At 51.2% G+C, this 12,445-nt stretch overlaps 1 protein-coding gene across 4 annotated transcripts in view; it reads right to left on the bottom strand.

The window, feature by feature from the left end:
* The window catches only part of TNFRSF8 (TNF receptor superfamily member 8), a 63,600-nt gene that overhangs the window by 26,804 nt on the left and 24,351 nt on the right, over positions 1 to 12,445 (bottom strand). For all 4 annotated transcript variants that reach the window (XM_070253248.1, XM_023635762.2, XM_005607515.4 and 1 more), the window contains 4 exons: positions 6,753 to 6,905; positions 3,001 to 3,094; positions 2,495 to 2,649; positions 129 to 245 (listed from right to left, as the gene is read on the bottom strand). In XM_070253248.1, coding sequence (XP_070109349.1) covers positions 129 to 245; positions 2,495 to 2,649; positions 3,001 to 3,094; positions 6,753 to 6,905 — 519 coding nt within the window. The remainder of the gene's footprint in view (positions 1 to 128; positions 246 to 2,494; positions 2,650 to 3,000; positions 3,095 to 6,752; positions 6,906 to 12,445) is intronic.

Below are 12,445 nucleotides of genomic sequence, written 5' to 3' on the forward strand. Positions count from 1 at the left end.
ACCAGGCTCCCGAGGGCTGAGCAGTCCAGGACCAGACCCGGGGCTCCCCACCCCCAATTCCCAACCTCGCCTCCAAGACCCTCCCTGCTCCCTGGAGGGAGCCCGTGGAGGGAGGACGAGGCCCCTACCTCCTGCGCAGCTCACACAGGCCGTGCAGCGGCCGTCCCTCTCCAGGTAGTAGTCGGGCTCACACTGCTTCCTGCAGTCGGCGGACCCCTGAGGGCACGGCTGCTGTGGGGTCGGCCCTGGGAAAAGAAGCAGAGAAGCTTCAGGCCAGGCCACCCTGGCAGAGGACTCACCTCCCCCCAGAGTGCTGAAGCCCCAGCTCCACGGCCAGCTCCCAAACTCTGCACACGTCAGATCAGTCCTTCAGAGGGCATCCTGAGGCTCAGAGAGGGGAGGAATGTGTCTAAGGCCACACAGGAGATGAGCACTAAGTGCCTCCCCTTATGGCCCCTCCCCTCCAGGATCCACCATCTCGGACGCTACAGCCTTCTCCCCAGTCTCACTGCTCTGTCACCACCCTCCTCAGAAATTTGGTGGCCCCTCCTTCTTTGGGATCAACAACGAGGTAAGGATGCCTACTCTCACAGCTTCTCTTGAGCATGGTCCTGGGGATCCCAGCCAATGCAGTATGGCAAGAAAAAGAAATGAAAGTGGTAAGAGCAGAAAGGAAGGTGTCAAGCCATTATAGACAGGTGATGCCACTGAGCACACAGATAATCCAAACGAGTCTGCAGATACATGACGAGAACGAATAAGGGAGTTTAGCGATGTAGCTGGATATAATATTACTATATCAAAATCAACTGAATGTCTATATATTTGGGTTGAACCATATGAAACTGCTGTTTTCATAGGTCAGACAAATATTGGTAATTTCACATGGTTCAAAATAATACTAACAACAAAGAGTTAGAACACGAAATATTGAAAAAGATACCATGTACATCATCATCAGACACATCAAACACCTAGAAATCTATCACAGAGATGTAAATATCTCTACACAGAAAACAATGAAACGTTATTGGGAGAATTCAGAGGGCCTAAATAAACGCAGGGCCACACCCTATACTCAATTCTGCGAAGATGTGGGTTCTCTCCACACTGATCCAGAGATTCAATACGATCCCAATCAGAACCCAACAGGACATTTTGTGGAAGATTAGCCCTGAGCTAACTACTGCCAATCCTCCTCTTTTTGCTGAGGAAGACTGGCCGTGAGCTAACATCTGTGCCCATCTTCCTCTACTTTATATGTGGGACGCCTGCCACAGCATGGCTTGACAAGTGGTGCCATGTCTGCACCCAGGATTCGAACTGGCAAACCCTGGGCCACCGAGAAGCAGAACATGCGAACTTAACTGCTGCGCCACCGGGCTGGCCCCATATTTTGTAGAATTTGAAAAACTGATTCTAAAATGTATTTGGAAACGCAAATTACCAAGAACAGCCAATACACCATTGAAGAAGAAAGTTGGAGACACTGCTCAACCATCCATCAAGATTTACTGAAAAACTGTAGTAAATAAGACAGGATGGTATTCACCCAGAATAGACAAAAAGAACACAGAGTCCAGAATCAGACCCGTCCACACATGGACCTTTGATTTACAGCAAAGAAGGCAGGCAACACAGTGGGGAAGACAGTTTGTTTGATGATGGTGTTGATTCAGCCGGATATCCACGAAGACACCTTGAATACAACCCCTGCCTCAAACCATACACAGAAGGCAAGGAGCACGGCAGACGGAAACGTGAAAGGCAAAACAATAATGATCCCAGAAAACAAATGCAGGATGTCTCTGAGACTGCGGTGGTGGAAAAGACGTACAAGCAGAACGTGAAAAGCACTAGTTATAAAGGAAAAAGATGAATCAGTTTGAATACGTTAAAATTAAGCACATCTCTTCACCAGAAGACACCAGAGACAGAAGGAGAAGGCAAGACACAGGGTTGGAGAAGATATTTGAACACAGGGCTCAAACCCAGAGTTACAAGAAGTCCCACAAATCAACTTAAAAAAAAGACCAAGAGAAATGAAAACATACCTTCACACAAAGACTTGTTTCTCATTATCCATTATACCCCAAAAGTGGAAAAACTCAAATGTCCAAAAACTGTTTGGATAAACTAAGTGTGGTGTAGCTATACAATGGAAGGCTATTCAGTAATAAACACGAGAGAACTGACAGCCCCAATCCGTTGCCATGGGAACCAGGAGGGCATCCATCGGCACCTGCAGAGGCCCAGCTGCTCTGCGCAAGCCTCACATGCCCCACGCCTGCCTCAGTGGCTGGCACACAGGAGGCACTCAAAACCATCTTAAATGAGTGAGTCTTTCCATTCTCTACTCCAGCCCTCAATGCCTTCAGCCCCGGAGACCCCAAGACCCTCTTCTCTCCGCACTTGGAAAGGCCACACACAGGTTGCCCACCAGTCAGACCCCGCCGGGCTGGGAGAGAGCTCACAGCTTCTCTGGAGAAATTACCTAGATCTGGACTGGGCTTCCCCACGGAGGAGGGGGAGTTGGGAGCCCTCGTCATCTTGGAATCTTCTTCCGGGGTGCCCCCTCCAAGCAGCATGGTCCTGGCATCGGAACGTGCTGGGGAGGTCAGGGCGGGCTTGGCCTGCAGGGTGCTGTCGCTAGGAGAGAAGCCAGAGATGGGACTGATGATTCTCCTGACGGGTCAGGGAGGTCTGCACTCAGGGATAACGGTTTCTATGGAGAAGGGGTCCCCACATCTTCTGCCCACAGCCCCTGGCAGGCCCACTGTCTGCTCCTGGGAGCAAGGGCCAGGTCTCCCACATGCTCAGGGCAGGCTGGACACAAAGTAGGACCTCAAATGATTTGTGGGCTTGGGTAGAGAGGCACCCTGGAGTCCTGACACCCTGGTCTAAACCCCACCGGCACCCCCAGCCCAGCCGTGCCCTGGGCGTCTCGTGGGTGGGAGAGCCCCATGCTAAGGTCAGTGGGATGGGAGGGCCCGGAGTCACCTGGCGGGTGCCTCGCAGTCCTCTGGGCTGGTGCTGCAGTCAGGGCTAGCCCTCGGGGAAGGTGGCTCACAGATGGTGTCCTTCTCCGCTGTGCCTGCAGGGGAAACGGCACTGTCCTCAGACTTTGTATGGAGGAGTCCAAAGACTCCAGGAACAGACCTTTTACCACCACAAACCAGAGTCGGGGACAGCTGCTTGGAAAGCACAGTGGCCATCTGGTGTCTGTGCCTGCCCAGCATCCATTTCCCTTTGGGGTAAAGCAGCCAGGCTTCCCCTGGGAAATTGCTCTCCCCAGTCTCAGTATCTGTGGTTAAGGGCTGGGACTGACTGACCCTCCCTTCCAGGAGGAGCCATGGAACCAGACTGGACCAATCAATCCAATTCATTCCTCTGGCCAGGATGGACTGGTTTAGGGATGAGCACATGGCCCAAGCACACCTATGAGAGGCCACATAGGGGAGTAGAGATGAGAGATAGGAGAAGATGGTGCTCCTGGATCCAGCCATGCCTGAAGCTACAAAGAGCTCTCCCCAGACTTCTCAGTTACATGAGCCAAGAAATTTGAGATTCTGTTACTTATAACCCAAAGAGTCCTGATGAATACTGACTGGAAGCAGAGCAGAGAGGAAAACACACAGTGCCTTCCATCCAGTGCACCTGAGTTTGCCTGCCACCTCCAACACGTCCTAGCTGCGCCAGGCACGCCAAATGATTATACTAACACTCTCTCCCCATGGTTGTTAGGATAAACAGTGTCCCTAACGTGCCTATCACACTGTGTGACATACAGTAAATCCCCAATAAATAGCATGTCCTTTTCCCTATCTGGACTCCTATCGCATTGCTTAGAAAGTGACCACAGGTGTGGGGTCACAATCTGAAGGTCTCAGTGGAGGCAGGTACATGCGAGGCTGACTTATCTTGTCAGGTGACAAGACCTGGGTGTGACGTTCAAACCCTGGCTCAGATAGTCTCTGCTCTGTGGTCTTGAGCAACTCACCTGCCCTCTCTGGACCTCAACTTCCGCACTTGTAAAACGGGGCTAAAACATTCTGCCCAATGGAGCGAGAGAACTTCAGGAGACAAAGCCTACAGAGCTCCTGGCGTGGGGCTTCACTAGGAGCTGAATCTGAGCAGAAACTCCTTTCCATTGTACAGCTGGAGAGGTGAGGCCCTGAGAGATGCCCCCTGGGAGGGGCCACAGGGGGTCTAGAGGCAGCCAGGGTCTGGCGGCCACAGTTGGAGTGCTTCGAAGGCAGAGCAGTCCAACAGAAATATGATGGGAATCACACGTCACTTAAAATTTTCTAGCAGCCACATTAAAAAAAAAGGAGAAAGAAACACGTGAAAATAATTTAAATAATCTATTTCGTTAACCAAATGTATCTAAAATATTGTGCCAGCAGGTAATCAATATAAAAAATGAGATGTTTTATATTCTTTTTTATAATAAGTACTGGAAATCCAGTGCCTGCTCTACACGACAGGGGATCGCAACACGGCTGGACACGCATTAGCGCTCAGTGGCCACAAGGGGCCGGTGGTACCATCCTGGGCAGCACAGGTCTGCGGGCAGCAAAGAGAGGCCTCTGGCGCCGCCATGTGGCAGCTGCAGGAACACCACCGAGAGAGCCTCGCCCGCGGGAGCTGACCCGGCTGGTCCACGGGGCCCGGCTGGAAGAACTGAATTCAAGGCTGCTTTTCACAGAGATGCAAGAGTTTCTGAGCTGGAAGGGCCCCCAGAGGCTTCTAGTCGCACCTCCTCATTTTACAGATGGGGGCACTGAGGCCCAGAGAGGGACGGGAACACGTCCCACAGAAGCAAAGCCATACAGAAGCCCAGGTGTCTGATGCCCGGTCCAGAGCACTTCCCACTCCACCACCTGCCCCTGCTTGTAGGGGGCGGACTCGGCGTGTCCCCTAGCAGAGTGTTTTGCATGCCCCCCCCCGCCCCAGTTCCGATCTCCCTGTCTGGTGCCCCCATGTCACTCAACAAGCACGTCTGGAGAGCAGATGCTGTGCCTGGCATCTGGCTGGGCAGTGGGGAGGCGACCGTGAGCACCCCGGGCATGGTCTCGGCCCTTGCAAAGCCATGGCCCAGGGAGGGAGACGAGCACTGATCAAACCAGGGTGACACAAACACAGGGATCGATGCTCATGGAGGACACCGTGCAATAAGCCATCACAATGGAGAGGTGACCCGGTGAGAGGTCGGGGGGCCTGACCCAAAGAAGCGATGTTTGGACAGAGAGCTCACGGCTGGGTGGAGTTAACTAAGTGAGCGGGGAGGGAAGGGTGTCCCAGACAGAGGGAACAGCACGTGCAAAGGCCTGAGAGAGGGGAGAAGCTCGCACGTCCACAGAATTGAAGGCAGCGCAGACCAGGAGGGACCCGCAGGAGGGGCTGCGGCTGCAGCTGCGGCTGGAGGAGGAGGGGCCGCCATGCGGGGTCGGGTTAAGGATCACGTCCCGGAGACCCTGCTTCCGGGAGGACGTACTGGACGCACTTTCCCCAGGCCTTCCACCGAGTGCAGCCAAGGCCCGGGACGCTGTGTAGACAGGAGACTCTGAAGGCAGGGAGCAGACGGCGGACGGGCGAGGGGCCCTGGGGCCTGAGGAATGACACAGTGGCAGGTCCCCTGGGGTTTCTCCTTCCTTCGCATGTCCCAGACTTGGAGCCCAATAAGCCGGCAACCCAGAAATGCCAAAGGGCGCAGACTTAAAAGAAGAGGCCCCCCGACCTGCGCTCCTTTGCCAACACGTCGTTATCGGTAGACTAACGAGAGATACTGATGTGTTGTAGCAGGTGTGTGTGTGCGAGTGTGTGTGTGTGTGAGAGAGAGAGAGAGGGGAGGGGGCAGTCAGATTCGGTTTTGCAAGGGTGGCTCTGGCTGTCTGCCACAGGGGAGGAACTGAGGGTGGGGAATGGAAGAGAAAATTGGGAGGCAAAATCTGTGGGACCAAGGGATGGGCTGGCTGTGGGGGAAGGTAGGGGGGTGGGAGGGTGGGGCTTTGGAAAAGGACCAGGTTGGGGAAGGGGTCATGGGCTCGGTGTTGGCTCTTTTCTCCCCAGTGGTCGTGGCTCCCTCTGAGCCCGTCTCACCCCTTTCCCATGTCCCCTGTGTGGCTGTGGCACCTCTTCTGGGCTGCGGTCTAAAGCTCCCCAACTCCCCATTCCTCACTTCTGAAAGGCACTCTTGATGTCACCCACCAGGATCTGTGGCCCTTATCTCTTCTCTGGTCACTGGCCTTCCTTGTACTGTCAGAAAATTAGAAGCCCAGAGAGGGTAAGGAACTTGCCTGAGGTCACACAGCAAGCTGGAAAAGAAACCCAAGTTTCTCAGTCTTGAGCCTGGTGCCCAATCTCTTGGCTCCTCTAACTCCCAATGCCTCGATTGTGAAACAGGGAAACCAGCCCTAATCTCCCGGGAAACTCCCAGGTCAGAGACTCGAGGTTTCCTTCTTGCTTACTGGGCATCAGAGAAGTGCTTCAAGCCCCAAACCAACCCAAGACCTCTTCCAGCCAGCCCTGTGCCTTGGGCCACCAGGGTCTCTGTCAGCCTGGGACACAAGGCATGGGGAAGGGCAGCAGGGGACTCTGGGGGCCTCGTGCATCCATGGCATCATGGAGAAAGCAGACAGGATCCATCCAACAGGAAGGAGGACGTGGGAGGTTGGAAGTCACTTGGAGGTCTACATGGGGTGTGGCATCAGCACGGGTCTTGGTCCCGAGCTGAGGGTGGAGACACTTACCCTGGAACTTGACAATCATCCCTGGTGGGCAGTCGGAGTGGGGGAAGCAGCGGGCACAGGAGTTGGTGGCTGACGTGGCACAGAACATGCCAGCCCGGCACTCGCAGACACGGGGGGAGTTCCATGAACACGGCTTCTTCTCCACGAGGTCATCTAAGGGACACAGCGAAGGGTCACAGGGGACAGAGGGAGGGCGAGGCAAGGGTCCGGAGAACCCCCAGGGACGGGTGGTCCAGCATGTGAGAGAGGATGCTGCTGTGACCTTCCGCCACACACAGAGGCGGCATGCACAGCCCTTTTTTCCAGAGCGTTCCTGAGATGAGGGCGAGAGGGCAGGCCAGTCCACAAGGCTGCCTGCACCTCCCACCCCTCGCCCTGGAGAGCACTAAAATGGTATTAAGAATAGATTACGTCCCAATTTTTAAATGGGCAAAAAAGACATGGACGGACATTAAATGCCTATTTCTAACTGAAAGAAGCCACTCTGGAAAGGCTCCATACTGTGATTCCAACTTCGTGACACTCTGGAAAAGACAGAACTGTAGAGACGGTCAAAAGACCTGCAGGTACCGGGGACGGGCGGTGGGAGAGGGTGAACAGGCGGAGCACAGAGGACTTTGAGGGCAGTGACTATTCCGTATGGTACTGCGACGGTGGATCCACAACATTATACATTTGTCCACAACCACAGAATGCACAACACAAAGAGTGAACCTCACTGTAAACTAGGACCTTTAGCTAATAACATCCCAGTATTGGCTCCTCAGCAGTAACGATGGACCACACCGATGCCAGATGTTAACAACAGAGGAAACGGTGGAGAGGGGTGGAGGAGAGGGGGCAGACGGGAACTTTGTACTTTCAGCTCAATCCTCCTATAAATCTGAAACTGCTCTTAAGAAAAAGTCTATTAAGTATTTCTTTTAATGGGCAAAGGATTTGAGAAGACTCTTCTCCAGAGAAGATATACAAATGGCCAGTAAACACAGGAAAAGATGCTCAACATCATTAGTCGTTAGGGAAATGCAAATCAAAACCACATTGAGATACCACTTCATATCCACTAGGACAACTGGAATCAAAAAGACAGACAAGGGGCCGGCCCGGTGGCGCAGCGGTTAAATTCACATGTTCCGCTTCTCAGCGGCCCAGGGTTCGCCGGTTCAGATCCCGGGTGCGGACATGGCACCGCTTGGCAAACGCCACGCTGTGGCAGGCGTCCCACATATAAAGTAGAGGAAGATGCGCACGGATGTTAGCTCAGGGCCAGTCTTCCTCAGCAAAAAGAGGAGGACTGGCAGTAGTTAGCTCAGGACTAGTCTTCCTCAAAAAAAATTTAAAAAAGACAGACAAGTGTTGGCGAGGATGTGGAGAAACTAAAATCCTCGTCCCCTGCTGGTGGGAACGTAAATCAGCAGAGTGCTGTGGAAACCAGTTTGGCAATTCCTCAAACAGTTAAACACAGATTTGCTATACGATCCAGCAATTCCACTCCTGGGTATAGACCCGAGAGAAGTGGAAACATACGTCCACACAAAAACATGGACATGAATGTTGACAGCAGCATTATTCATAACAGCCAAAAAGTAGGAATAACTCCAATGTCCCCCAACTGAAGAAAGGATAAACAAAGTGTGTCATACCCATCCAACGCCAACTAGCAACTAGTCAGCCATAGAAAGGAATGAAGTGCTGACACACTCTACAACATGGAAAAACCCGAAAACACTATGCAAAGAGAAAGAAGCCAGACACTAAAAGCCACACACCACATGATTCCCTTTATATGAAATGTCCAAAGTAGGCAAATCCATAGAGACGAAAAGTAGATTCGTGATTGCCAGGGGAGGGAGGGGGGCAGAACTGGGAGGTAAGGGGTTTCTTTTGGGGGAGGTGGAAATGTTCTGGAATCAGACAGTGGTGGTGGTTGCACATTGTGAATATAATAAAACCACTGCGCTGTATACTTTAAAAGGTGAATTTATCTCAATAGAAAAAGAGTCAGTGGTAAAAATAAGCAAATAATTAAAGCAAACATCCCTGGAAACAACAAGGGGCATCCTCGGTCAGCCCGAAATGATGAGGACCTCCTGAAATAGGGAAGGAAGGTGGGATTGGATGGAAAAAGGAGACCACAGCCCAAAATATACTCAAGAGGATTATGCCGGGAGAGGCTGTGGGGCGCTCCAGTCTCCGAGTGGGCGTGTGGCAGGGGCGGGCCCCCGGAATCCGAGAGAGTGCAGCGGGAGCCTCAGCGTGACTCATTCTCCCCCCACTTCCCATGCACTTACGCCACAGAGCTAGAAGCCAGGCATCTCTCCAAAGAGACGCTCGGGCTGCGCGGTGCCCCAGGGCTGGGCATAGCTGGGAGGAAGGGACCCTAGAGACCCAGAGGCCAGCCACCAGCAGACCCTGCCCGGCAGCCCGCCCACCCACTTAGCCCCACCCCCCTGGGAAGTGGGTTTCACAAGACCCACTTGCAGACCCCCCCGAGTCATCAGACACGTGTGCCGAACTTGAAGTCACCACACATGAGAGAGAACTGGCACCAAGAAAAAAGAGCCCTAAACCCAAAAAGAACCAACACTGGAGGAAGCAGATAAAAAAGAAAAAGAACAAGCCTTCAGAATCCATTATTATATATTATTACGTATTAATTATAATATTCCCAGAAATGCAAAAGGAAATTACAGCTCTAAAAAGGGATCCCCTGGAGCACAATGCTGTGTTCATCAATTCCTGTTTCACACGGGCTCAGAGAAAGACTACATTTCCCAGCCTCCCTTGCACTTGAGTTGGGGTCATGTGATTGGTTTCTGGCCAATGGGAGGTGGGCAGAAATGTCAAAAGGCTCTCCTAGGCCTGGCTCCCCCGCAATCATCTCAGGTGACTGACCTTTCTCTCTTCCTTGCTGTAGTGACCCCAGTGCAGCCCCTAACTCTCACCTGCACCCCAGACGCTGTACTGAGGCGAGAATAAGATCTGGAGAATTCTCAAAAATCTAGAGAGAGGCAGACGAGGGCAGTGAGTAGCCATGCCTGGAAAACTCAAGAAAAAAGCCTCAAAGTGCAGCCGGTCCACCATCTCAGGCAGAGGTGGAGATGGCTGCCTGGATCGGCCAACTTCTGGAAGCAGGGCCAAGCTGTGGAAGGGAGCAGAGGCGCCAGGAGGGGTGTCCACGCCCTCCTCTGCTGGACTCTCTGACCAAGGGGATGCAGCTTCCTGCCCCCAAGGACGACACCCATCTCTGCCTGCCCCCAGGCCCGCAGCCTCCGAAAGTGACTTTCAAAAGTAACACTCAGGATTCCTCAAAAAATTAAACAGAATTGCCACATGATCCAGCAGTTGTGCTGCTGAGTATGTATCCAAAAGAAATGAAAGCAGCGACTGAACAGACGTTTGTACACCCGTGTTCACAGCAGCATATTCACAACAGCTAGAGGTGGGGGCAACCAAGTGTCCACAGACATGAATGGATAAACAAAATGTGGTCGATCCATCCAATGGAACATTATCCAGCCTTAAAAAGGAAGGAAATTCTGACACATGCTACATCGTGGATGTAGCTTGAAGACATCATGCTAAGTGAAACAAGCCAGTCACAAAAGGATAAATATCATATGATCCCACTTATATGAACTTCCTAAGTAGTGAAATTCATAGAGACAGAGAGCAGAACAAGGGTTGCCAAAGGCTGGAGAGTAGGGGCTGGAACGAGAGCTAGCGTTTGATGGGGACAGAGCTGGATGACGGCAATGGGTACCTGAAAATGTGAATGTACTTAATGCCACTGAACAGTACATGCAAAAATGATAAATTTTATGTTATGTATATTTTACCACATCTTTTTAAGAAAGTCACACTCGGTCCCCAGCTGAAGCTCTGAGCTGACAAGACAATCTAGAGCCCAGTGAGGTGGGGCAGGTGTGAAGGAGAAGTCACTCATACCGGATCAGGGCCGAAAGAGGGCAGGGCCAGGACTGCCGCCCCTGCTGTGCTGGCGCAAGGAGGAAGAGCTAACATCCCAACTCTGCAGACACACTACGCAGGGGAGAAGGGAGGCGGGAGGGAGAAGACGAAAGAAAGAGAACAAGAAAGATCTAAAGAAAAGATAGGAATATGTATAGTTTGCAAAGACAAAGAACCCAGCCTAAAACAAACAGAAGCGATCCCAGGACTGCTTCACAGTATAAAGGTAATTAATAAGAATATAAATTCAATAAAGGAAGAGCCCAAAGAAAAGACGGTTTTTGTTTTGTTTTTTTAAGATTGGCACCTGGGCTAACAACTGTTGCCAATCTTTTTTTTTTTTTTTCTGCTTTATCTCCCCAAACCCCCCCTGTACACAGTTGTATATCTTAGTTGCAGGTCCTTCTAGTTGTAGGATGTGGGATGCCACCTCAACATGGCCTGACGAGCAGTGCCATGTCCATGTCCAGGATCCGAACCCTGGGCCGCCGCAGCGGAGCATGTGAACTTAACCACTCGGCCACGGAGCCAGCCCCAGAAAAGACGGTTTTAATAAACGATGAGATAAGAAGGAAGACTGCAGAGCTACAGGAAGCCAACTAAGATGCAGAGCACCGCTATGAGAAAGCCAGGAAATAATTTAGCAGTGTCCTGGGGCCGCTGGTGATACCTGGGAGGCAAGAAACAGAAGAGATGGGACAGAAAATTGAGTTAATAGCATGGAGAAAAGATTGAGAAAATACCAGTGAGTGTACGGTAAACAGACAAAGAAATTAATGCAATTTAAGATGACAGACAAGGAAGAAAGGCAAAGACCATCAAACATAAGGATAACTGGAGTCCACAAGTTGATGCTGAGATACAGACATTTAGCAGAGAGAAAAATCTATGTCAGTTTCCCTGAATGGAAGGAAGATAGAAAAGGCCTCCCAGATACCAGGAAGAGCTGTTTGCAAACAATTACTATCAAGGCACACTCTGGTTACGTTTTTGATCCTTAAGGGTAAAGAAAGGATCGTTCTTGCCGTCACCGACAAAGGGGAAAAGAGAAAGCTGATAGCAGACCCCTCCACAGCAAGTCTCATCCCGAGAAGACAGCGCACCAAGGCCCACAGAGTTCTAGAGAAAAGACACCCCAGGAATGAGATTATACCTGCCCACGCTGTCAGTCAGGTATAAAGCCAACAGACATTCGCAAACATGAAGCAAGCCCAGGGCCGTGCAAAGATGAGGCCTGCCTGAAAAATCCACATGACAGAGAACTCTAAACAATCCAGCGATAAATCTAAAAGAAAACTTCAGGAACAGAGAAGCTGAGGTAAACGTACTCAGAGCACACAATAGATAAATTTAAACAGCAAAGTGAAGCTAACATGCCACGGGACTTAGGGCTACAGGAAAGACTACAAACATCCTAGACAATGACAAGGTAACAATAATGTGGGCAAGAGAATGGGAGGTGGGCGGGCTGATGACTTCACTTTTCACTACCGGGAGTCACGCTACTCTGTGGTCCCCCAAAACTGGAACAAGTGGAATGTGACTTTACCACAAGGGAAAGCCGTTCCCTAAATGACCCTAACCGCTTATTGATTTTCATAACCTCTTTTCTTAATTTAGAGGGTTTTTTTAAGGAACTAGTTTCTTGTGATAGTTTAATTTCTTCACTTTAGTTTCTTCTTCCTCTGATCCATTTGAATAAAATTAAATGTAATCATTTCAAT

This window comes from Equus caballus, chromosome 2 (genome assembly GCF_041296265.1).
Source record: "Equus caballus isolate H_3958 breed thoroughbred chromosome 2, TB-T2T, whole genome shotgun sequence".
In the NCBI taxonomy this organism is placed as follows: domain Eukaryota; kingdom Metazoa; phylum Chordata; class Mammalia; order Perissodactyla; family Equidae; genus Equus; species Equus caballus.